Source organism: Henckelia pumila, chromosome 1, assembly GCF_033568475.1.
Source record: "Henckelia pumila isolate YLH828 chromosome 1, ASM3356847v2, whole genome shotgun sequence".
Lineage (NCBI taxonomy): Eukaryota > Viridiplantae > Streptophyta > Magnoliopsida > Lamiales > Gesneriaceae > Henckelia > Henckelia pumila.
The window spans coordinates 54652258-54679189 of NC_133120.1; the positions used below are offsets into that span (position 1 = coordinate 54652258).

Genomic DNA, 26932 nt, shown 5'->3' on the forward strand with positions numbered 1-26932 from the left:
AATATAAAATACAACATTGTTAGTAAAATATTTAAATATAAACACAAAACACTAAAATAATACAACTTCATAATTTTAATGAAACATTAATTTTAAAACATACTTTTTAACATATAAATAATTATAAATTTTAAGTTTCATCATACGACTCAATCGAGTTCTATTGAATAAAACCCGATCGGGTCGGGTCGGAAAAAGTGGGGTTCGAGTAGAACCCGGTCGGGCAATGTCTTTTCCTAATTTTCCCGTAAATAATCGCAGCCCCTTTTTCATAAAACCTAGCCTCGCAACTTGTCAGGCCGATGGCTACCACCTCGCCGCAGAAAATTTTCAATTGTCGCGCTGATACCAAAATTTCAGAGAAAGGAGTGTGAGTCGCTAACTCCTGCGCTTCGGCACCTCCGGCCAAAGCCTTGGTTGTTTTGATGCTTTCCGACTGAGGAAGGGTGAAAGTAGAGCTTAGAAACAGGCTGCTCGAAGCTCAACCTCTTTCTCTAAGTTTCAGTTCATTCCAGCTGCGTTTTCAAACTCTCTAGCGTGGAAAGTGGCTGTTCGGATTCCAACCTCATTTAGCTTCGATTCTTGAAGACTCTAGGCTCTTTTCCAGCTCATTCAACCCTTTTCTAGAGACTATCGCAGGCTGCTGGAAGTGAGATTCTTATCCGCTTCGATTTCAATTGTTTTCATTACATTTGTCGCGTTATGTAAATGTATTAATTGGGTTTATGTTGTAGGTTCAATCGTTGGACGAATTCTAGGTATATTTGAATTATACTGTTGAATTGTTTAAGTCATTATTGCTGGTATTGGTAACTTGAATTAAATTTTTGAGCTGGAAGCCGTCTGTTGATTGTATTCGAATAATTAAAATGAAACAAATCATGAGGATAAGATTTGGTGCAAGTTTTTCCGAACAGATATGAAATTAGGGGGAATTATGAGTAATTGGAAATTCATGACGAGGAATTATGGATTAAATGGGAACTTATTCTTGTGTATGATTTGATTAGTAAGATGAAAAATTAACGAACAGATGCAATTATAAAATCTTTTAGGGGAGATTTTTTGAGAGTTTTATGGGATTGCTCCGAAAAGTTTAGGTATGTATGATGATATTGGCTCTAGGTCCAATGCACATGTTATTATTATTATTATTTGTTCTCTGGATATTGTTTTGAGCGCAAGGTCATTATTTTACTGTACTGGAGGCAAGTCTGAGAATTGCTTGAATGGATTCGCGGCTCAGACTTGTATGTCGGCCTGCCTATTGGACCAGAACAGTGACTGTAGTACATAGGATTGGACGTGTTCCTTCCTGCCCTGATGTGAGTGTTTACTCAATTGGGTGGATCCCGGACAGACGTACTATTCACCGTGTCTGTGTCGGCCGCCAGATAATAGCATATGTGTGCATGGCACGATGCATAGATGATTTACAGATTTTGTGTTTTGGCATGCATGTTTATTTCCTATATTATTATTTAATTGATTATTTATGCTGCTAACTATTTATACATATTGGGCGTTGGCTCACCCTAGGTGGGGTTTGTTTATGTTGTGGGTGCATAGGTACATCCGGGATGGATATTGACAGAACTTGGATTTCAGAGAAATGTTTAGACGACTCATGGGTATAGTATTTCGATTTCTTTTATTTATCTCACATCGGGATCGATATGTTTATCTTGCGTGTTCATTTATATTTTTTGTGTGTACCTAAGTGAAGGCGGTGCCTCCAGAATATTATATTTAATTTTGCTAGCATGTGTGGAATTTGCGTGATCTCACAATCATTAATTTAGAATAAAATAAGTCCATCTAGAAAGGCCCACAATAGGAATTAAACTAAAGAATTTTTTTTAAATGAGTCCACATACGTGATTAAATTGTTAAAGCATCGGTGAGATCATCCCAGGTCGTCACACAACTAGTTGGTTTGCCCTCTGCGAAAGCTTGTATTTATTGCTCCAAACAACGGTTGAGTACCTTGTCGGAAGCCGGGTTCCCATAAATGCGAAGTTGCCAACACCTTTGTCTAGAATTGGCTGGTGAAAATTGGGTATCTATCCGATATAATGGACTTACGAACCCCATGCAAACGGATCACCATGGAACAACACAGATCTACAACTTTACTTGCAATGTGAGAAGTTGGCAAGGGTCCAAAGGGGCGTACTTTGATAAGCGGTCAACCACCACCAAGATAGTTGTATACCCTTTAGATTGTGGCAACCCAATTATGAAATCAAGGGACACATCCTCCGAAACCCGTTCTGGTTCGTGGTTTGGCAAATATAGTACTTTGTGACAAACTCTTTTCCTGTTTTTCTTATTCCTTACCGGTAGAAACTTGCTGAAAATCTAGCATAGGTTCGTTTTACTCCCGCATGACCCCCCGGTTGCGGAGCAATTTAACTCTTGCAACATGAGCTATTTCAGGACCGATTCCTTTGCCAATAGGTACCTCCCTTTATATATAACCATCCATCTCGCATAGAATACAACCGACCGTCTTGCTCCGGGTCTTCCAAACGTTGATGAATAGAAATTAAATCAGAAAACTTTGGTTTTCTTTGCGCAAAGTGTCTAGGAAATCAAACTTTGGTCTCGATAAATCAGTGAATATAACTGGACAAAGTTTTTTTTCCTTCCTCATGAATTCGTGACAAGGAATTGGCAACCGAATTCTTACGTCCAATTTATATTTGATTAGGAACTGATATAAAAAAATTGTTCGGTCGTTTGAATTGTTTGAACGAGCAACTCCTTCAAACTTTTGTGATCTGTTCGAATGATAAATTGGTGCGCCAACAAGCATGGCCCCCACTTGAGCTGCCTCAATAAAATAATCTCTATCACATAGTTGGGAGCCAACTGCATCTTTGTGCCCAATATTTTGCTAATATGCCAATGGTTGATCGCCTATACGGCTATACCCCCTATCCCTACCTTCGAGGATCCGTTTCAAGGATGAATATCGTGGAGAAATCTGGAAGCATAAGCACAAGCACATTGGACATGGTTGATTTCAGTAAGTGGTGTTGCTAAAGCTACATAATCAGGTGCAAAACGCTGTAATAACCTGTGATCCCCAAGAACCCCTGCAGTTGCGGGTAATGGGGTGCTAAAGCTGCAGGTCCCGTCGGACACGGAAGCTCTCGATGCCCAACCGTCCACAATACATAACAGGGTTGAGCGGCCCCAAACGTACAAAGTATATCCCAAAAGATATCAGGCCCAACGTGATATGTCGTGCATAATATGTTTTGCAGTAAAACATGTATCATGCAGCAGATAAATATGCGACATATAAGCGTGTATACTACACTTGGGTATCTCAGTCGGTACATCACGTACCTCACTAATAGATCTAATAGAACGTCTACTCGTCCGAACCTAGACAATACAATCATAATGATTATCACATTCATGCCGGATCCAGAATTCCTAAGCATGCTTCTTAATTCACTATTGAAGGATTTAGGGTTATACCTGTGTCCATTGTCAGCCCACTGATGATGTCTCGATCTACGCGTCCTAGGTCACCAACCCCTGCTCGAGCGACAATAGTTCTGAAGCTTCCCAACACGAAACTGCCCTAGAAACTAGGTAGAAAACCCAAGGTATATGACTAGAACTCTCTCTCTCTTGAGAAACTGAGGGAAAGCGGTGAAGGAAACAAATGAAATCATCTTTATACTAACATCCCATAATCCCAAACAATATCATTAGACTTTGGCTTAAATTATGTAAAAGTATGTTAAATATACAAAACCTAACCTAAAGGCTTGCTGGCGGCGGCGGAAGGGCGGCGGGCCTAGTGGTTGATGGTGAGAAGACTTGAAGCAAAAATGGAAAACAAAAGAAAGTGGGTAGTGTTTTCCAATAACTAAGGTTTTAAAATTGGTAGATGACCGGCTAAATCGGTGTGATATAAATCTACTGGCAAGCGTACCAGGCCAAGTAATAGTAAAGTGGACAGAGAGTCCAAGTATCGATCCCACAGGGACTGTTGTCAATTCTCAAGAATTAATTATTTAGCTTAATCTAGACAGAATAATAAAACGAGAACTAAGAATTAAATAAAAATTTAATTACTAAAATAAAATAATAATTAAATATAAGAATAATAAATTCAATTAAAACGAGACAACCAAGACACACGCAGGTACCAAACAAATCATGCAAACAAGTGGCAAATCCAGGATCCAGATTTAATCTTAAATCACGGCGAATTATCTTATCTTGTTTAACAGTCTATTTCTAGAACATGTTAAACCTATTCAAGTTATGACGGATTAATTTTCATAATTCTAATCAAACATGAATGTATTCAATATTTGTGATAATTCAGTTTTCACCTAATGTCGCATACTGAAACCGAATACTATTTCTAGTCGGTTTAACCATATGTCAATTATTGGAGTGATCGAAATCAATTCCTCCTCTGTCGACTTGGAATTAATTAACAAGCAAGTAAATAGTTGATCAGGTTATTCACAAGACAGAATTTAAATCCAACAATCAATAATATTAACAAAAATCCAAAAATCCTAAATAAACATCCAAATATTCAACATAAAACTGTCTGGCCCAATCTCGCGGTCTTGGTTGAAGAAAAACTAATCAATAAACGAAAAGTATAGTTCAAACAAAAGTTTAATAATCTAAAGAAGAAAAGAAGAAAAACTCGAATGGAGCGTTCTTCAATCTCCAAGCCTCCTAGCCGCCGTCTATCTGATGCGATTCGAACCCCTTTTCACGTCTGACAATCTCCTATTTATATGTCTTTGAAAGCCCAAGAAATAAAGCCCGAAAAGTTGAAAGTTTTAATTCCCGAAAATTCTATTTTTTCTGATTCTGCGACATGAACGGACCCTGGATAAGAGTCCGTGTCTAGGTCCGTGCATTAAACTGGAAACGCCGATTTTTTTTACGAAGATGCACGGACCCTGATCCGGACCCCTACACGGGGTCCGTGCATACATCCTTGCCTGCGCGCAGTTTTCTTGAAAAATTCATATCTTCAGTTCTAGCCATCGGATCGAGCTGAAATTTGGACAGCAACTTCAAAACATCTTGAAATTCATTCTGAACAGTGGAGATCGGATTTGGATCTCTCTAAAATTAAATTTGATTTTTTTGAACAAAGCTGCTCCATAATTCACTCTTCAACAATTCATTTTCCTACAAAATTAACCCGAGGAGTGAAATACACACACATGCACTAAAACACATAAAAACATAAAAACACATAAAAACAATATGAAAGCACACAAAATAGACATAAACCTATAACGAAATAATGCACACAAAATGCACTTATCAGTAGACGTTGACTAGGTTTTTAAATTTAGTCTACTTTGATTAGGTTTTTAAATTTAGTTGACTCTGACCTTTGATTGAAATTTGAAATTTGTTGACCGCCTTGGCTGCCTCACCCGCCCAAGCGCCCGCCACCGCCGCCTTGCCCGCCGGACAACTTGGGGCCGCTTGATGTCAAGGCGGGGCGGTCGAGGCCTGTGCCTCCTCGTTGCGGCCTAGCCCTCGATCTTCCAGCACCGAGAATCTATAGGTGGCTTCTATGATGTAGCACTTGTCCCGCAGGTTCAAAAGGTGACGGCTCCTGTCAACGTAACACTTTGTCCTCCATAACACTTATTTCCAGGGGTTTGGCTGGCCGGTGAACGTCTTTGATACATTTTGTCACAACCAACAACTATTTCATATCCGTCCTCGATTAACGAAAATGATTTATCCAATTCTTATAAAAGTCCATTGAAAACCATTATAAATCATTTTTAGGCGGCCGCCTCGACTGCCATTTAGAACACTGATTTTTGCTCTTCAATTCTTCCCATGTGGAGGAATGAACCAATCCAGTGCCGGAATGAGAGCATAAAAATTGATATGTACAGCTCATATCAAGAAGGGGCATGTTATTTTGCGTAGCTCATCACATAAGTTAAGCATGTTTGACTTGGGACAATTTTGGGATTGGTGACTTTTGGGAAGTTTCTGCGTGTGAGTGAGGACATAAACACTTTGGTAAGACTCGTCCTGGTATAGTGGGGACAATCGTCGAATTTGGTGCATTATAGTTGGACGCCTGGGGCCGACACGAGGGTGGGGTGCTTAAAACATTTGATAGGTACTTTTTTTTTGGTACTACTTATACCAATAAGGTGCATCTTTTTTTTCAGAAAAAAACTTCAAATTTAAGCATGCTTGTCTTGGGGCAAATTTGGAATGGGTGGCCCTAGGAAGTTTCTCAGGGTGCATGCAGTGTTTTAAAACGCGGCCTAGGCACCGCCTATGCACCGGAAAAGTGGTAATTGGTCGCCCTAGGCCGCTTAGGCGGCAGTATCTGGCCTTTGGCGCCGCCTAATCAGGCTGTGCGGCCTAGGCGCTGCAGAAGAAGATGTAGGCGGCTGAAGAATTCTGCAGAAGAAGAAGATGGGCTGAAGAACGCTGCAGAAGAAGAAGAAGATGTAGGCGGCTGAAGAATGAAGACGTTTCATTTAAGTTTTGTTTTTGGGCTTTTAACTAAAAGCCAAATACCTTTCAAAAAAAAAAAAAGTTAAAAGCCCAATAAAAAAATGAAAGCCAATATTTTTTAGAGGCCTTAAACTAAAGTCCAATAAACAAAGTCAAGTCTACCATAACTTGAAAGGTAATGATATATATTAATTTGTAATGAAAATTTGAGCTAGAAAGAAATTTCGAAGGGATTTATGATTTTTTTGTTGATACCGGGGAATCCGCTTAGCGGCTAGTCCCCGCCTAGGCGCTAGCGAATTTTAGAACCTTGAGTGCATGTTCTTTTCAGGAGCTCATCACCTAAGAACTTCAAAGTTAAGCATGCTTGACTTGGGGTAATTTTAGGATGAGTGACTTGGGAAGTTTCTTAGGGTGCGTGTGACTGGAGGCATAAACACGCTGGAAAGACTCGTCTTGGTATAGTAGGGAGATCCGTCGAATTTGGGATGTTCTGTGATGCCCGGGCTGAATAGTAGCCGGGAAGCAACCCCTGACAGGCTTCTATGGGAAGGGGAACATGAATTAACCCATCCAACACCAAAATGAGAGGGATTATGAGATTGTGTAAGCATGAGACTGCATGGTTGAAGAGGACTTAAAAGGTTTGATAGGTACTACTCATATCAAGAAGACTCATCTTCTTTTCAGGAGCTCATCACTTTATAACTCCAAAATTAAGCGTGCTTGATTTGAGACAATTTTGGGATCGTTGATCCCCTTGGAAGTTTCTCAGGATGCTGGGTGATGACATAAATACGTTGTAAAGGCCCGTCTTAGTACAGTGGGGACAATCGTCGAATCTGTGAGCTGACGTCTCTTAGTACCGTATTGTTCAGGGACGAACCACGCGGAAGCTGGTGGGCATGTTACGCCTAGGACTGACTAGAAGGCGGGGAGTGATTGTCGGTGCCAAGAGGTTGTACGGACAAAGAGCGTTTCCTGGCAGACTTCTAGGATAAAAAGATTATGAATGAACCGATTCCACAGAGGAATGAGAAGGATTCTGAGACTGTGTATGAATGGGACTGCACGGTTGAAGATGCTTAAAAGATTGATAGATACTACTACTCGTACCAAGAACAATCATCTTTTTTTAGGAAGTTCATCACATAAGTACTCCAACGTTGAGCGTGCTTGACTTGGGTCAATTTTGGGATGGGTGATCCGTGAGTATAGTAGGGACAGTCGTCGAATTTGAGACGTTACATTTATCTTATCTGCCATGTGTCACAATCTCATTCATCTAGTCGGATTTCTCGGGATAAGGTAACCTGAAGTAGATTGGGTGGTCCGATTTTTATTTCAGTGGATCCCAACATCATGATTCTCAATTAATCAGTTCATTAATAATGTTTTATTAACAACTCTTCAATAATGTCTTAATTAATACTTCATTCAAATAAAGTCTTTGGTTATTACAAAAATAATTCTCCAGTTTGTGTATCCAACCGTGCACATATTACCCACCACCCTCACCAGATTTGTGAGACGATTCTCCCCGTGCAAAAGTTGATCCCGGCGAAGTCCCTTTATCCCAGGATACTCCTGCAGCTTGCTTCTGATTCATCTAACGAAAATGCAGGTTCATGTTTGCCCGCTCGAGCATCTTAGTAGCTCGCAAGTTGGGTCTCTGAATGTTGCGAAATTGATCTCTAATTGCCGCATTGCCTCTGCAACTTCTTCGTTCCCCACGACGTTTTCCTCTCAACATGAGCATCAATGAAAGAAACACAAAATAACACAACTTTGAGTGTTTGCCGACTCCGAATGAGACGCACTCAATTATTTTTCAACAATTTGATAATATCTACTCTCCACACTATTATGATACTAATTAAAATTGAGACACCCGAAGCCAAATGTTCTAGGGCGGTATATGGTCCGCAATATGGATGGTTAATGCCTGAAAGATGGAAACCCCACCAATGAATTAGCGATGGGTGACATGAGTGAGCTCATCATATAAGAACTCCAAAGCTAAGCGTGCTTGACTGGAGACAATTATATGATGGGTGATCCCTCGGAAGTTTCTCAGGGTGTGTGTGAGTGTGGACATAAGCACGCTGTAAAGACTCGTCTTGATACAGCGAGGATAGTCGTCGAACTGGGGCGATACAGTTGGTATCAGAGCTTGACCTCTCCTAATACGGTGTGGTTCGGGGACGAATCAAGTGGAAGCTGGTGGGCATGTGACACTCGAAGCCAAATGTCCTAGGGCGGTACATGATCCGTAATATGGCCCTGGGGGTTAATACCTGAAAGATGGAAACCCCAACAATGAATGGGCGATGGGTGACATGAATGATCCGACCCCGAAACCCCACCAATGAATGGAGGATGGGTGACATGAATGAACCGACCCCACACCGGAATGAGAGGTACAAAAGATTTGATATGTATTTCTAATATCAAGAAGGTGAATATTCTTTTCAGGAACTCATCATTTAAGAACTCCAAAGTTAAGCGTGCTTGACTTGAGTCAATTATAGGATGGGTAACCCCTGTGAAGTTTTTCATGGTGCGTGTGAGTAAGGATATAAACACGCTCGAATGACTCTTTTGATACAGCGAGGATAGTCGTTGAATTTTGGGCGTTACAACAATTCCTGGCGCAAAAGAAAAGAAACAATACGTAAGAAACTACGTACTTGAGGTGTGGTAAATGTGTTCCTCGTTTACATGACATAATCTTTACTCTGGGTTTGCTGCGTCTTCTAGAAGATGGTGTTATTTCCTCCTGGGCTTCCTGCTCCTTGTTGTTTTCTGATGTGGGCTCGAATGCCGTATGCTCTTGCTTCTTGGGTCAACTCTGCTGCCACTAAGCCCTTATTGACCCATTCCTTTAGTTGCTGGCCCATTCGCTCGGAGTACGTTTCTATGGATATAGGTTTATCGTGCCCTTCTCAGCTGACGATTTCAACCTATTTAGTTTAGCTATCTTAGTTGCATAATCAGCTGTGATGCAGGAGTCTATGTTTTTCTACTTTTTTTGTATCTTTGTTCGCCAACATGCATTTGCCCTTTGAAATATTCTTACCTCTATGATGTGAGACTATCTATTTTTTCTGTAGTGTATATTGCTTCATTCATTGGGTGGCATGAATGAATCAACTCATGGTTATAGTTATCAGTAATTTCACTAGTCGAATACATCTTTTAATCTGCTTCTTATTTGTTGCTCGAAGTTTAATATCCTATGCCTATCATGCTATAATTATTGTTTTGCTCGATCAAGTTTGCCGTTCTTTAGTAATGGCTCTATTCATTTCATGATATTATTTTTGCATCTCAACTGACAGAATGTTAATTTGAAGGTAAAATTGCCAGAAGGAGTTGCACCTTTTATGCATATCGCCCAAAATGAATTTTTTGGCCAAAAGTAAGATACAATCCTTTATATTCCTCACTGTAGGTGTTAGTGAATATGTCCCTCAATCAACCTGCATAGAATGCTAAATGATGTTCTGATGTTATGTTTGCTGAATGAGTCTCATTTTATGGTTTGGCGAACTTGGTGGTCGGGAAATAAATGTCATTTTTGTGTCTCTGTGTATTTTTTCAAGTTATATATTTTTCTGTTTGAAAGTAGGATAAAAATGATTCCCAAGGTCTTCTTTAAATGACTCGAAAGAATTATTATTGCGGTGGCATTAAGATTTTCACCATCTATGTTGTGTTATAACTTTTGGGTTAGAGTTTTGGCTTGTCATGAAGGACAACGATCTGATATTTTGTACTTGTTATATTGACCATTGGAGAAGTCTCAATTAAAAGGTGAAGTTAAAAAGAAGGCACATTTCCATTTTAGTTTATAATCTGTTGGATGTGTGAATGAAGTCCTTTAGTATGCTTGGGAGCCTTGAGTTGGAAAATTTGAAAATATATGATTTTGTGAAGTGAATTGTATTTTTTTCTATGAAAACTAGGTTTTGTACTCCTGATCTAAATCTGGCTTGAAAGTTGAGAATAGTATTTTAATATGATTCACAGCAACTGAGCAACACATTGGGTATCATTTAAGTAAGTTTTTCTACTGTTTTTTTGCCTTTTGATTCTTGCTGTCTGCTGTCTAGGTTAAGTCTTGGAATATATTTATTAGTTTTGTCCATTTTAGAAGTGTTGGAAGAACTTTCCTATTGCTCTACGTTTGAATTGGTATCAACAGCATAATAATCTCACCGTTATTTTAAAAACCAAGCTAATGCAACATCACCTGGATACAAGAAATTTAAAGCAAACATCATTAGCATGCCATCATAGTGATGATAATAAATATTACGGCCATTTTCACCTGATTGCAAAAGCCTCTTATATCTCACACACATACAGAGACATACGTGTCAGTGTGCAAGCATAAATATACACACGACTTGAGATGTGTCAACCGAAAGACTCCAAAATAGATCTCCTCGACGCATGCTACTTATATCATTAAAGATGTTGATAAGAGAAGATACCAAAAGCTAAATCTTGACCTTCGTCTCTAATGCCTAGACATCCCACGGTTTGACATCTCACCTGAAACAACACAAACAAGTGAGCACAATATAGTGATATAGTCCTTAACTCAATGTTCAAGGAGTCATCAAGTCGACACCCATTTTTGGAGTGCTTAGATATCACTATATCACATCATATAGTCAAGATATCACTAACGTCTCATCAACCTCGCAATCAATTGTTTGGCAGTTCGACCCATAGGTGTGCGTTGTGTTAACATTTGATAACTACATCTGATCATATATTTTATCAATAACAATGTTGTCATTCCTTACAACTTATAGATGCCAGTGCATAAATCCTCGACGAGGCACCCAAAGCTCCTTACGCTATCCTCTCCATAAGGTCCGCAGCTGCAAGCAACCTACTTGACACATGAAAAACACCAAATGACAGTTGAAGCCGAATACATTACTGCAAATGCCAATAAGACAAGATATAAAAAATATGCATGCAAAACAATATGATGCATGTAATGGTCACTGAAATACGGGTGCAACAACAATATGGGTGTTAAAGCCCATTTGCTTCAAATTAGTGTGGTCCTTATATTTATCATTCCCTTCGAGGTAGTTACATGCAACTACAACACACTGCCAGTGAATGAACAAAACTGCCTATAATAGCCTTATTGCCCATCATCCATTTCTAAATGCACAGATGTGTTTGCAACAGCAGTGCTGTACGATACCGCTATTCAGTAGTTGGTCACAATAAATTTAGTGCCCATGGCACAGTATACATTTATGGTGTGTATACATAATATCAATGTGATATCATGTACATGAATAACATAGCTCCATAAATGTAACAGTAATACAACGCTAGACTACTGCACAGACACATACGCACGTGTGTGGAATGGGACAAAATACTTCTTCTTCACCCGGGGACAGCATGGGGCTGCTGCCTAGTTTTCCCTGATATTATTCTTCTGAGTCTCAGCAGCTGCTTTGTCTTCGTCATACATTTTCTTGATGGCTTCAAACTGTTGCTGAAATACATAAAATTACCCATGGCAACTTGCTCAATTGAGACTCATTTTGGGAGAGGACCTCACAGTCTCATAGACAATTCGAGGGTCATTAAAAGAACCTCTTCATCATGATTGCGATTATTCCCCCTTGAATGAAGTTGAGGGGAATTATGGAGTGTCTTCGAATGATGTTACATCGCACGAGACATGATTTTTTGGTGTGAGGACATTAAAAACGATAACCTCTCTGGGTTGGAGAGTACCTGAGGAAGACGGTTTTTAAAGCTCGAGGATAAAGTTTACCTCGATGATGAGCGTAAACGTCTACAAACGCTGTGCAGCCAAATTTTTTTAAAGGTAGGTTATGGGATCGGGAAAGATGTGAATATGTATTTTGGAGGAGAGATAAAGGTGTTTGAAAAAGAAGCGAGCTGACTTGGAAGACGATTTATGAGGTAGGCAGTTGTAAGAATGGCATCCCCCAGAAGTATTTTGGGACGTTCATGGTAAACATGAGGGAACGAGCTACTTCTAAGAGATGATGGTTCTTTCTTTCAAAAACTCCATTTTGTTTGGGAGTATCTACACATGAACTTTGGTGGACAATTCCCGTGTTCCAACAAATAGTTTTCCAAGGTGGAGTTAAAATATTCTTTTCCATTATCAATATGAAAAGTGCGGATATTGGTTTGGAATTGGGTTTGTATCATCTTATGAAAGACTTTAAATGTTTGGCAAGTTTCAGATTTGTCACGAAGAAGATAAACCCATTTAACCAGTGTATGATCGTCAATGAAAGTGAGAAACCATTTCTTTTCATGGGATCTTGTGATTTGTTATGGCCCCTGCATGTCACTGTGAATTAAAATAATTGTAACATAATGGGTATATGGGGTAGGGGTGCAAACGAACCGAATCAAACCGAATAATGGTAAAATTTTAAGGCTCGAAGTCGGCTCGATATAAGTATATTCGAGTTCGAGCTCGATTCGAAGTACGATAATTTCAAATATTTTGGCTCGAGCTCGGCTCGAAATGAAGTTCGAGTTCAAGTTCGGCTCGAAATATGTGAACCTATTCGTGAACTATTGCTCAGATATTATTGTTCGAAGAGTTCGAAATGTTCGAAAATGTTCGAAATGTATATATATTTATTATATAATTATATTATATTAATTAAATATTAAGACTCGCGAATTATTGGCGAACTATCGAACAAAATAATTTTGGCTCGAGTTCGACTCGAAAAAAAGTTCGAACATGTTCGAATTAGGCTCTAGTTCGATAATTTCGAATAAGAATCAAATATTTATCGAGCCGGCTCGAAAGCTCACGAAGAGGTTCGATTCGTTTACACCCCTAATATGGGGTAGTAGAAAAAGAAGAACGAATATGCTTAGCTAACTGACACACTTCACATTGAAAAGAATTAGGAGTTTTATTACTAAACAAAGACAAAAATAGATGCTTTAAATAAGAAAAACTAGGATTGCCAAGGTTTAAAAGCCACGACATTATTTTCCTATCACTAGAATTAGAATACTAGAATTGGAATAAGTAGAGGTAACAAGAGACATCAAGGACAGCGGACTGCCCAATGAAGTATCCTCAATGTAGTAGAGTCCATAAATCCTAGCATCACCAATAGTCATCCCCGAAGGTAGGTCCTGAAGTTGACACGATAGTGGTAGAATTTAGCAACACAATGATTATCAAGTGTGATTTTGCTAACAGAATTAAATTGCATTTCAAAGAATGGACATGAAAAAAAGATTTGAGAGTAATCTATGGAGAAAATTGGATATTGCTAATGCCAACAACAAGAGTTAAAAGACCCATCAACAGTTTCTACATTGGTTCGACGAGAACAAGGAAAGTATGAACAAAATAAACGTGAATTACCTGTCATATGATCTGAGGCTCCCCCGAGTCAATGATCCAAGGGTCTGTAATAGGAGTAAATGAAGACGAAGGAATGTTACCAGATTGAGTTATTGAGCATGACCCGATGGTGGATCTGAGCGGATGATTTATCGACCCTGAGTGATGAGCTGACAGTATTCCTCGATCTGAGCAATCCGTTCTTTGCTAAATGGGGAAGAGACACCCGCTGGACTAGTGTTCTCTTTGCTGGATTGAGTGTGAAATCCTCGGCCATCAGATTGTTTCAGAGGTTGCCAATTAGCTGGTTTACCGTAGATGTCCCAGCATTTGTCTTTTGTATGGCTTGGTTTGTTACAGTGTTGGATGTCTGCTTGGTCATGGTCTTTGTGCAGGCTGTTTGTTGGACACTAAGGCCGATGCTTCAGAGGCTGCTGGAGGTGGATAGATATCATCAGTTAGCATCACCCTGCGGCAAACCTCCTCACGTCAAACTTCTGCAAATGCATTTTTGGGAGAGGATCACGAGCAACAATCTTGGCACGAACTTCGTACAGATTCCGATTAAGGCCAGCTAGAAAATTGAACACCCTTTCTTTTTCAAGATTATTTTTCGATTTGGTGCTGTAGGTAACACAGGTGGATTGATCATCAAGAAAAAGATCCAACTCTTGCTACAAATTTTGAAATTCAGTGAAATATTGGGTTATAGATTTTGACTGTTGCTTCATTTCTTTGAGTTTGGACTGGATTTCAAATGCTTAAAACACATTTCCGAGATCCGAGTACATGCGACGTGCCGCGTCCCAAACATCATGGAGTTGATCATCCACGCTAGCACAGTAGAATTTTCAGCCATCCTGATTTTATACGATCGGTAAGATTGCTTGGGGCAAGGAAGGTCTCTGGTTAGGTACCCAATTTTCCACGTCCACAGACATCTTTGCATATTTTGCCCATTGGAAGTAGTTCTTCCTGTCGAGCTTGTGTGCAGTAATATCAAGAGATGAAATATCGCTCCCGGATAGAGTTGCGATCGGAGCTGGAGTGTCATTGCTGGCAGATGCTTTCGAGGAATAAGAGGAATCGGACTTTGTTGAATCCATTGACATGGTTGTACTAGATGTGAAAAATTGACGTGAAAAGGCCTTAGACTTTGGTACCATATAAACGTAGAGGGAGAAACAAAGAATTTTGCATATATTGATGAATACGATGTTCCATCATTTATAGATGACAACAAGGTTCTAAAAAAAGCTAGGCTACTCCGCAGTAGGCGGGCAGCCACCCACTGCGTAGCGCCTAGGTGTCTAAGGGGCCACTTAGACGGCGCCTAGTTGGTATTTTTAAAAATATATATATTAATTATTAATTAATTATAAAAAATATATAAAATATTTTATAAGTATCAAAAGTTAGTAAGTATGAATTAACGTGTTCAACATTTTCATTAATATTTTTACAACCATGCTTATTGATGTGCATTAATTTTTATATGTACATATTTCAACGAAACATGCATAAATTTGTTCAGCAATTTTTTTAAAACAGTGAATTACAGTAGGAAGCATCTCATAAACTAAGGAAACAATAAAATATTATCCCATCATTCTAAAAACATAAAAGATCCTGTCAAATCATCTAATTCTATCTTAATTGATATTTACAAAATATAAACAATTAAAAATCTGTTCTATAAACAATAAAAATCTTTTCTACAAATTATTTATGGACATCTTATATGAACTGATAAGTTTCTTTTTAATTTTATTATTTATTGCAGATACAAAAAACTTAAAGAGGAGGATATTTCCATTTGTGAGTGCCAGTATGACGCCTTTAATACAGAAAGTGCCTGCGGAGAAAGCTGTCTGAATGTCCTAACAAACACAGAGTGCACACCAGGCTACTGTCCTTGTGTAGAACATTGCAGAAATCAGGTAGCATAAATTATATTGACATCATATATTTTTTAGAGTCTGAGAAAACTCTTAGTGAAAGAAGGGCCTTCGTGGAATTGGCTGAATGCTATTACATCAATTGCCTGCTTAGAATATCTTAAGTGTTTCTTGAATCTGTATCCTGATATACTTAAGGTTGTTTTGTGATTTTAGTGGTTTCCAAATTTCTGGAGCATGTGAGAGAGGTGAATCCTAGGGCTGGGTCAAGTTATGTTCCGCTAATTCAAGAATCGTGCAATTTGCATTGCAAAATTAGCTAAAATGATCGTTGATGGTGGGGACTTCCTTTTGCTGTAAATAGATAGGACACATTCATAGTGAATTACTAAAGCATGTATTTTCATCCTATTAGCCTGCAACGTGTCGGTGGCTCGGTGTCATCTAGTAGTGGTAATTAAGTCTCAGAACAATGGGTTTTCCCCTTTTTTTGTTCTGGCTTGTTGCAAATTAATGTCTTGATTTTAAAAGCATAACAGTACATTCAAAAGAAGTTTTTCGCGTTCTCGAATACTCCCAGCTTACGAACGAACACCTGGACTATATGACAACGTAAGTGTGGGTTGAACCATCGGCAGTAAGTATTAACTTTGTACTTCTGCTGAGGTTCTTCCACATTTGAATAATTCTGATTTTTCTTGCTTTATTACTCAGGCTCGTGATTGATTTATCCTCGACAAAGTAGATTTAATTTTTCATTTTGTCAGTTTCCCTGTAATGCCTGTACCTTGGACAAATTTTGCCATTTAAGATAGCTTCCTGACTGAAATCATGGAGTTTAAAATTTGTATTTGTATTTGTATTTTTTGAAATGGTAGGTTTTGTAAGTTATTGCATCCCTAGGTGGTAACTCGTGGTCCTGATGAATATTCGAATACTTTAGCAACTCTACGGAGCTTTAGATTTGCAGAGAAGAATGTTGAGGAGAAGTGACGTGTGGATGCCATTTACCGGGTGCTCTTGAAACTTTTCTATTTGATACTTGTATCAAATATTGTATGTCACTGTGAGGGCTTCTGTTCCTGACATGTACATCTAAATTTTTCCCTAGATCTTTCTGTTACAACTTTTCGGATCCATAATTCAAGCTTTTTGGGGAGCCTCGAAGGAGTTGACTTGATAAGTGAAATGCACGGATGAATTCCTCTGTTACAATCACAGAATATTTTTGTTTTGATAAGAAACATATACAATCACAGAATATTTAATATACAAAGATCGAAAAGAACATAGGTTTTAAGATATTTGCTATAATATTCAGTTCTTCTAATAAAATAATAACCCCAGAGTTGAATACTCTGTACGGTATCTCAGAATATCATTCCCTAGCCATGCTAGTACCTTCTTATTACAAACTGAACGAAAACCCTTCTGCCTAACCGTTTCCCCCCATCTCCTCCACTATATTCCCTCTTTTTTTTTAATTTCTATTCCTTCTAGAATACACGTGATATACATTGGGCTTCTCAGCATCTTTAAGGCCCAAATCTTCCAAGCCTGTATTACTCTCTCGTGTGTTCTATTACTTCCTGAAATATATCTGATTCAAGTTTGTTTGGGGAGCCTCGAATGACTTGAGTTGATGAATAAAGCGTGCACTCTCTTTTTGTTTACTACTTCCTGAAACGAGTCTTGGACAAGGTATGCATATCATTCACAAGAACAAAGTCTGCGTGGACAAATTCAATCCTCTCTTTTCGGTTCCATGCTTTGAAAAAATTCGTGTTAAGCAATAGCTTTCCACATTTGGGTCCTCTATATTAGTCAACATAAAGAATTGTGAAGCTGAGACTCAAATTTTTTATTGTCTGAGTTGGAAATTCAAATCTTTACCTACTAAAAGAAATAATGTTTCCCATTGTAATGTACCCCTCTTGCTGGTTGTAATCGGATATCACAAAGATTCAATATGAAGTATGATCTTCGAAAATTTGATTATGTTTGGTGATTTTTTCTTGATACATCATCGCTGCAACTTTTCGATATAGAAATGGGAAATAACTGTGTATGTGTTAGTTCATTCATGCAGAGGACAGCACCCACTTTTGCCAAAGTATTGTTCACATTAGTTACTTTTCACACTAGAAAGTTTGTATTTCTCTTCCTTATTTTACACTATCTATGGTGATTTGGTAAATGAGCAATCAAATGTAAATTTCCTTATCGAGACAATAAAATAGACTATTAGCTGTGACAATGACATGCTTGTTGTGAGGGAAAGAAGCTGTGGTGATGTTTAAGGAATAAAAATGTCAGTGACACTGTGTCCTACAAACATCTGGAAATCAACTGCATGATGTTATTTTGGCCTCGTAAAGCACCACTTGTCTTTTGAGTGGATAATGCTTGTTATTTTTCTTATTGTTTGATTTCATTTTTTGAAATGTGAATCTGACTTTCAAAAAAAGGAGTCAAAAAATTGTTAACCAGAAGGATTATCTATCCAATTTGTTGTGAATGTTTGACACTAGTTTATACCCTATGGCAATTTGCATTTATCGAAAGTCCTCTTTTTACATCAAGTAGGCTCTCTCTGTTAACTAGGATGCAATGATTTAGAGTATCTCATTGATTTTCTGTTTACTACGGATTGCAGAAATTTCAGAGATGCGAATATGCGAAGACAAATTTGTTTAAAACTGAAGGGCGTGGTTGGGGTCTTGCTGCTGATGATTGTATAAAGGTTATCCACATGTTATAAATTTTAACATTAGTTATAATTTATCTTACCATTGGTTCCACAATTACTATACAAGTCCCATTGGCTTGATTAGGTCTTTGATGTTTGTTCGCTTATCTGAATTTTATTGAATATTGCTTCCGTGATCAGGCTGGACAATTTATTATTGAGTATTGTGGGGAAGTAATATCATCAGAGGAGGCAACAGAAAGGTCTCATACTTATGAATCTCAAGGTAAGCAGCAGTGTTTGTTATAATTTTTTGGTGTATCATTGTTTCTGTTGCGTGTATGACCGTGCATTAATCAATGAAGGTCTGAAGGATGCATACATAATTTCTCTAAATGCAAATTACTTTATTGATGCCACTAAGAAAGGAAGCCTAGCAAGATTTATAAACCATTCATGGTAAGTAAAGTAGAATATTAAGAAAGTTGAATAAGATGTAGCAAAGCTGTTGGTCTACTGGACTAATGTGTGTGATTCAAGTTATAATTTTCCTAATTTTGCAGTGAACCAAATTGTGAGACGAGAAAATGGACAGTGTTGGGGGATACGAGGGTCGGGATATTTGCAAAGAAAGATATATCTATCGGAACTGAACTGGCATATGATTATAACTTTGAGTGGTATGGGGGTGCCAATGTTCGTTGCCTATGTGGAGCAAGTAACTGTTCCCTATTTCTTGGTGCCAAGTCCCATGGTTTTCAGGTGCATAGATTCTTGAAGAAATCTTTTTAGGTTAGATGTTCAAAATATATAGTCATCCCCCCTGATATGATCTGATTTATTCATGAAACCAAGGTGATTCCCATAGGTTGTCTTTATGTATAAGATTAACTGAAGTTTAAGTTGCTGACTAGTGATGAATTGTGACATCTATATGAACACTAATCATCTCTATTTATGGCCTTACTGGATAATTGACAAGAAATGTTTCACACCCCTTCCTGCCACTCTTGCATTTATTCTTTTTTTCCAAAATTTGGAGACAGAAAATCAGTTTTTATTTTTTGGTTCTTAAAGTTGAGAGCCTGCCAAAGATGAATACATGCAAACATAGAACATGAGATACTGAAATAACTAAATCTAATTTTTGTTTTCTATATGGATGCTGTCCTTTTTTGTTTCTTAACTACGGACATCTTCCCGCCAACTAGTAACATCAGTGTTTTCTGTTAAAGTTATGGTGTTGTCAAAGAGAGATTTAAAATAGAAAACAGAAAAATCTTGAGCATGTGACTAAATTATGTCGTACTGCCTCATTGAAATTTTTTGCATTGATTGAGCCTTATAAAAGTATTATGTTATATGCTGTTTTGTAGGAGTATAACCATGTGTGGGAAGATGGGGATGACAGGTAAAGTTTTATAAGGTTTTTGAGATTTGTGCTTCAATTTTAGTTTGAGACTAAAATTGTTAGTAGACATGAAATTTATTTCTTGTGTACTTGGAGTTACAACAAATTCACCTTTAAAACAGGCAAAGGTCCAGAAACAAGTTCTTAAGGTCCAATAAATTTAAATGAAGAATGAAAGTACATTAAGGAAGTTAAACACCAGTACACCACTAACTGCGACAATGAGAAAGGTTTCACTAGAAAGTAGGCATGGCGCTTCATCGTACAAAACATAGAAGCTTGAGAGGAACAGTGGAGAGATGTCGACAGAGTTGTAACAGTTGTGATTTGTGGGTAGTTCTTCCGATCTTTCATCTGAATGTGAAATGTTATATGTTTGGTCATGGATGTTTATTGATCTTATGGGGCTAAAATGTTGGTAGAGAGATTTTATGATCTATGGCAAGGTAAAATGGACATGGTGTCTCAGGAATGGGCCAAGAAATAGGAAAAAGAAAGTGGCTGGAATATGTTCACTGTCATAAGTTTTCTGAAATATGTCATGGCTCTCAGGGAGATCTATCTTTGTCTTCCTGCATCTTTCTGGAGATTTTATTTATTATTCTGCTGTCTGTTAATTGTTGAAAGCATAATACATCCATATACACGATTAATTTCCTTGACAACTTATGGTTCTTGTATTCATTTATTACAGTTGAGATTTATGCTCTTGAACAGATTATCTTTATTGCATAATCTTGCATCTTTTAACACTGAGCAATATCAGACCTGTGTATTTCAGATATACCGTGGAAAATATTCCTCTGTATGATTCTGCTGAGGACGACCCTTTTCCAAAGCCTGTTTGCTCTACAATTCCTCTTACACAGGAGTCTCAATCTGGTGGAAGAAATACTCTTTGTGTCTTAACGTGTGATAGTGAAGTATCTGAAATTAAATTGGAGGCAACTACTAGTTCAGTTTGCATGCCAAGTGAGGCAATGAATCCTGTGGAATCTGAGAAGAACAATGAACCAGAATTATGCTCAGAAGATAGAAAACAAATCTTTTCACAAACCAATGCAATGATATCTCGGATCCGAAGTAACAGTGCATGTCGAAATTATAACATTGGACCAGGTCCCACGCCAAAGAAAAAAACACAGCTTCCCAGGCAGAAAACAAAAATTTCAGGCCGGAAATATGCAAGTTGCAAACCTATTGCTGAATTATTTGCGTCAAAAGAATTCCAAGAGGAAATTTCAAAATATGAGGTACATAAAGTTTCTCTAAATTGGTTGGTTGGGAAAGTAATACCTGCACTTTCTTGTGTGGTTCTTCGTTTAGATCTTTACTGTGACTTGGAAGCTCGAGTTGACCGACTGCCACTCCAATGGTTTCATAACTTTTATATACATTTTTCACAAAAAAAAGATATTTAATATCAAGGACATGCCCCCAGCACTCCGCATAATCTCGATTGCTTGCTAACCCACCTGAATCCCGATCAATCATGATCTATCATGCTGTGGCAACAATTTGTGCTGTTTTTTATGTGCATAATATTATTAAGGGTTATTCTTTATATGGCTTTCATAAACAAATGGATTTCTAGAACAGGTAATTCTCCTTCAAAATCGTACAAGCATGAACTATGGGCACTTTCAACCATAGGAAACGAAGTCAGATGCTGTAATTGTGAATTCTTCTCCTATCCTACCAGTACACCAATATGTGGCCTCATTGCACCTTTGATAATTAGTTTTGCTGATGTCAGAAGTGCGTTTCCTGGTGGTATTCACTACCCACTGGGTGGTAAAGTATAAAATTTCTATGAGGGAAGAGAATAATTCTTATTGACCGAATTAAGCGTACAAGTTAACACCCTAATATATACAAGGAAATAACAGAATATCTAAATATTAAATCCTATCTAATCCTTATTTAAATATTGAATAAATATCTTATCCAATCTATTTAAATCTTCAACACTGTTCTTGTTGAGCTTGTTGATACTTTTGCAGGAACTTAAAAATAAGGCCACCTCTGAGCTCAATCTACTGTATGACGATATTCGCCCGGCAATAGAAGAACGTGAAAAAGACAGCCAAGACAGCGTACCTACCAGCTTAGCAGAGAAGTGGATACAGGCAACATGTTCTAAGTGGAAATCAGAGTTCGACTTGCACTTTAACATCGTCAAGAATGTCATTTGTGGTCCCAAGATGGCTAGTGGCAATGAATTAAAGACTTCGGGAGAAGAAAATAGCCAGAATGAAATGAAGTATTTGACAAACTGAAGGTACTTGGTTATGGAACAGTTTAGAGAGGATGATTCGTCAGTTGTACTTCCTATTATTTTACCATTCATTGTAATATAGGGATATTCAAAATTTTAGCGTTAGAACTTTAGTTCAGACTCTCAATTATCGACCATTTGATCCCTAAACTGAAATCTATTCAAGTGTATGAAATTAGCTGTTTTTAAGTTGAATGTCACCTTATGAAGTACTGAAATACAGTTTCAATATGCTCTGATTAGTGATTACACCACAATATCCATGTATCATTATAAGATTTGGATTGTTATGAAACATCAAGCATCACTTTCGATATGGCATGTTTCTCTATTGAAGTGATCGTTAGAGGATTTTTTGGTTTACAGGTGAGCAAGAGTCTTTTATGTTGTGTACGATGCAATGATCAAAACATGACGTTTACACTTCATTGTTTAAAAAACCTCAAATCGTGTGCGCTTCCATTAGGATGAGCTTATAAATACATATATACATGATGTTCTTTTACAAGACACACACACACGTATATATACTAGGAAAGTGCAAATGCATTGTACATGAGTAATTAACCATTAAAAATATGAGTAAGAAATTTAGATAATATTTAAATGGTGGATTAGCAGAGAAGAAAATGAAGGGGTTTCATTAACACATATTATGAAAGAAAATGAGGTGTAGAAGAGGAAATTAACAATTGAAATTGATGTATTTATATGTATGTTAGGTATGCTAAGAAAGTGCACACGTGAAGAAAATAAAGAGTTTTATTACTACATAATATGAAGAAAATAAGGGGTACAAAAAGGAAATTCACAATTGAAAGTAATATATTTATATGTAGTAATAATAAATAACTAGATAGATAGGGGCACATGCATTGTTCGTGAGAAATAATTGTCGGGGAATTTATGAACGAAATATATGTAATATCGTGTCTTTTTGATGTCGAATAATATAAGAAATTTTTTTAATGAAAATTTATATAATTTCTTCGCAAGTTTAGATGACAAAGAAATAGGAAAAATGTTTTTTTTTGTCCATTAATTTGTCTATTTTTTTATTTAATTTAATCTATTAATTTTTTAAATTTTGCCAATGTAACGATAATAATACATATTTAATGCACGTAAAAGTTATCATCGCGCTCTTTTTCCTACTTAATTTTAACTTTTCCAAGCACAATCTTTACTCTTGATGCAGCATCGCTCTTATTCGTTTCGGTAATATCACCTAATATTTTATCGTTGTTGATCTCTATTTTCTTCTTCTTTCCTTTTAATGCCTCCACAACTTCCTCAAATACGATAATCCTAGCAATATTTGTAATATCTTCCACCAAAATTGTTAAATATCCATACCAGCTACAAGTTTGAGTTAGTTTGTCGTTTAGTTTTCTACTTTCATGCAGTATATATAACGGTTGTCAAAATTTGAATACATACTATTACCTCGGAACTATATTGTTTTTTTTTTGTTGTTGTTTTTTTAATTTTAACCAATTTAGAAAAGTAAGGCCATTCGTCATTTTGGTACTGGTAGTTTTGAGACAATGATCACATGCTTCGTAGTAAGGTAACAATTGATTCTCAATATCTTTGATAGTCCCTTTCAAATAGTAATATGCATTCTATATTACAAAAAAAGAAAAAGAAAAAGAAAAGATATTTTCATTCATGACAATTTGAACTTGTTCTTATTCAATTGTGATCATTAATCCTGATTGAGAAATCATACTTCTATAGAAATGCAAAAAATAGGTCAACATCAACATCAACAAGGCATGCAGATAAATAAAATATTTAAACAATATCTGTCAAAGTAGTCTTCATTTTAACTATTTTGTTAATGACTACTCATTGTGTGTCAAATATTTTTCTCATCCAAATGATATTTAGTTCCTTGCGTCTCTTTTCCTTACCCAGCCTGTATATTTAAATATGTTTGTTTGAAAATAAAGAAGGAAATGAAAAAAGGATACGGAGCTGTCTCAAGAAAAAAAAAACCTTGATAACGTAAAGAGACAAAAATAATGAGCACTATAAAACACGTACGAGACACATAAATAAATGTTTATTGCTGACATAAAAGTGCAAACCACGAAATTGTCAGAATAGTAACAAAGAGTTTTCTGAGGATGAAATATCAGAGATAGGGGTGAGCAAAATTTCGGTTAAATCGAATTAATCGATCGAACCGAATCAATTTGGAAATTCGGTTCGGTTAATTCGGTTCGGTTAATTCGGAAATTCGGTTTTTATGTTATAAAATTTCGGTTAAATCGGTTAATTCGGTTCGGTTTTCGGTTTTCTTAAAAAAAAATTCGGATAATTCGGTTAACCGAATTATAAATAATTAAATTTTGAATTTTTTTTATTAGGCCTTATATATAATTTATAATATATTTTAAATGTTTTTATATTTAATATTTTACTTAATTTTTCTTATTTTAATTTTTTAAGCTCAATATATTTTTATAATGATAAAAATATCATATTTAAATTATTAATTTTATAAAAATTTTAATTTTTTAATTTTTTTTAAAAAAATCGGTTAATTCGGTCGGTTAACCGAATTAACCGATTTTTAATCCGGTTCGGTTAAATCGGTTTTAATATAAATTCGGTTCGATTCGGTTAACCAAAATGCAATTCGATTAATTCGGTTTCGGTTAATTTGATTCGGTTTTTGACCGAATTAACCGAATGCTCACCCCTAATCAGAGATGATTCTAGTCCACCCTCATGCACTGATCGGGAAGTTTTCTAGAGGGTGGCCGACGAAGGAAAAGACGCTTCAAGCATTTTCGTCCGTAGGGTTTTCAGGTCCGTACATTGTGAAATTCTTGAGACCAGGGTTTCTTTTCATTGATTTTAAATTGGAGGAAGATATGGCGCGTTTCTGGGGTAAGGGCCTTTGGTTTCTCCAAGGCGATCTGTTGCGTGTTTTTAAATGGACTCCTTGTAAGAAAATATGGCACATAATTAAAAATGAGATATATACGATGACGGAAGCGGTGACGACCGATGCCGCCATACTTGAACACTGTGCATATGGCGTCTCACATTCAGAAAAGTGAGACACGCAACGCACGCTTAGTTTGAATCTCGTGCTCCCGAACTCATTGATGGTATGAGAATTTGCCTATAAATACCGAGGCTCTTGAGGTCCCTAAATACACAACTCATAACAACACAAATACACCATCTGCGAGAGAGTTGGAGTGTTTAGAAGGCTTCAACTGAAGAGGAAAGCAGCACACTTACAAATTATTCGATGGCTGGAGGTAACGCTCGATCTTGCTTCCGCATATTATTTATCATGTTCATATATTGTATAAACATGATAATTGAGAAAACTCTAACATTTGGTATCAGAGCCATGATACCTCTGCCTTGAATATTTGTCTTGATTTTGCTCGATTCTTCATACGGTGAAACTTCGGAAAATTGATTCTCAAATTTTGATATGCAAATATTTTTGAAGCATGTATTGAGAATCGAGAGTGGACAGAAGATTTTGGTAAACTTAAGAAAAGAAATTATTTTAAATTTTTTTGTTCGTAATTTTCGGAGAAGAATAATGTTTTCTGCAAATTCTGAAATGAGAAACAAAGGTTGAAGATGAAGTTGTGCATGTGAAATATTTAGATATATGCATTAATGATTAATGCTAAGGAACCTTCACGTGGAGTCAGATCATTTCATTCAATTGTTGAGATAACATGTGTCGGCAAGTTGTATTTTATTTTTAATTAAAATAATAAGAAATGCCGACAAAAGTTGTATATATATATATATAAAATTTCCAATATATGTTTAGTAATTTTGCATGCTATATGTTATGTCAAATACTATGGGTATTTATTTATTTGATTAACATGCAAAATTAATATTATGTTTGGCATTTATATTTTGAATTTTTAAATGAAATTATATTGGAAAATATTGGTTATATTCACATTATGTTCATATTAAATTATTATTATGATATTTATGATTTATATGAACAATTCATGTTAAAAATGTGAATAAAATTTTTGATAAAAAATTTTTTGGCATAAAAATTCACATTATGGAGTTGAATAATAATTATGAAGTAACATTATAAAACATGATCTAAGGGAGTTCTTCACAGACCGGTTTAAACTGTCTTGACTTGCGACTGGTCTCCCTGATGAACGTTGCTTTGTCTAGAAAATAGGTTTTTAAAGAGGCCTCGCCCTACCTATCAACTGGGAGAACTCTTAGAAAGTGTCGATTATGTTACTAAATAATTATTATTATAAAACATTAAGTGAAGCCAAAATTTTTGTCCGGTGAACCGTATAATTTTAAATAATTAAGGTTTAGCCTCAGCACCCTTAATTATGCAAAATTATGCATTAAGTTGATTTGGATCACATAATGGACATAAATTGTAATTAATTGCATAAATATGATAAATTTTACCCAACAGGGATATTTATTATATTTATGTGATTAATTAGAATAAAATATCAAAATTACATTTTTCTTAATTTACCCACAGGAGTTAAGGAAAATTATTTTTGATAGTTTTATTATAAAATTAAAGAAAAATCTTATTGAATTAAAACTTTAGCCCACAGGCAAGTTTTATGTCACTAGATTTTTATGACATGTTTTTTAAAACATGAAATTTACCTCAAAATTTTTAAGTTAATAAGCATATATATTTTTATGCAGTTATGCAACCTGCGAGTTTTTCTGATATGAAATGTGATATTCCCGAGCTAAAGGGCGA

At 36.6% G+C, this 26932-nt stretch overlaps 1 protein-coding gene across 2 annotated transcripts; it reads left to right on the forward strand.

The window, feature by feature from the left end:
* The first annotated feature begins 218 nt into the window (after window positions 1-218).
* Window positions 219-22422, forward strand: LOC140877989 (histone-lysine N-methyltransferase ASHH1). 2 transcript variants are annotated; one of them, XM_073281600.1, is made up of 12 exons: window positions 219-649; window positions 735-758; window positions 1570-1631; window positions 9855-9919; window positions 15681-15837; window positions 18452-18538; window positions 18686-18770; window positions 18850-18943; window positions 19048-19246; window positions 19861-19895; window positions 20677-21148; window positions 21899-22422. In XM_073281600.1, exons 3-12 carry the CDS (start codon window positions 1581-1583, stop codon window positions 22172-22174), a joined length of 1521 nt encoding a protein of 506 aa, XP_073137701.1. In that variant the 5' UTR covers window positions 219-649; window positions 735-758; window positions 1570-1580; the 3' UTR covers window positions 22175-22422. The 2 variants fall into 2 exon arrangements, with proteins under 2 accessions (XP_073137701.1, XP_073137697.1); XM_073281596.1 differs by lacking the exon at window positions 735-758 and having other exon boundaries at window positions 220-649.
* Window positions 22423-26932: the final 4510 nt, after the last annotated feature.

Excerpts from the sequence above, each read along its gene's own strand:
- LOC140877989 (XM_073281600.1), top strand. The coding sequence starts at position 1,581 with ATGGATATTGACAGAACTTGGATTTCAGAGAAATGTTTAGACGACTCA. Across the intron at positions 15,838-18,451 it reads TAGAACATTGCAGAAATCAG|AAATTTCAGAGATGCGAATA; the intron begins GTAGCATAAATT and ends TACGGATTGCAG. Across the intron at positions 18,539-18,685 it reads CTGCTGATGATTGTATAAAG|GCTGGACAATTTATTATTGA; the intron begins GTTATCCACATG and ends TTCCGTGATCAG.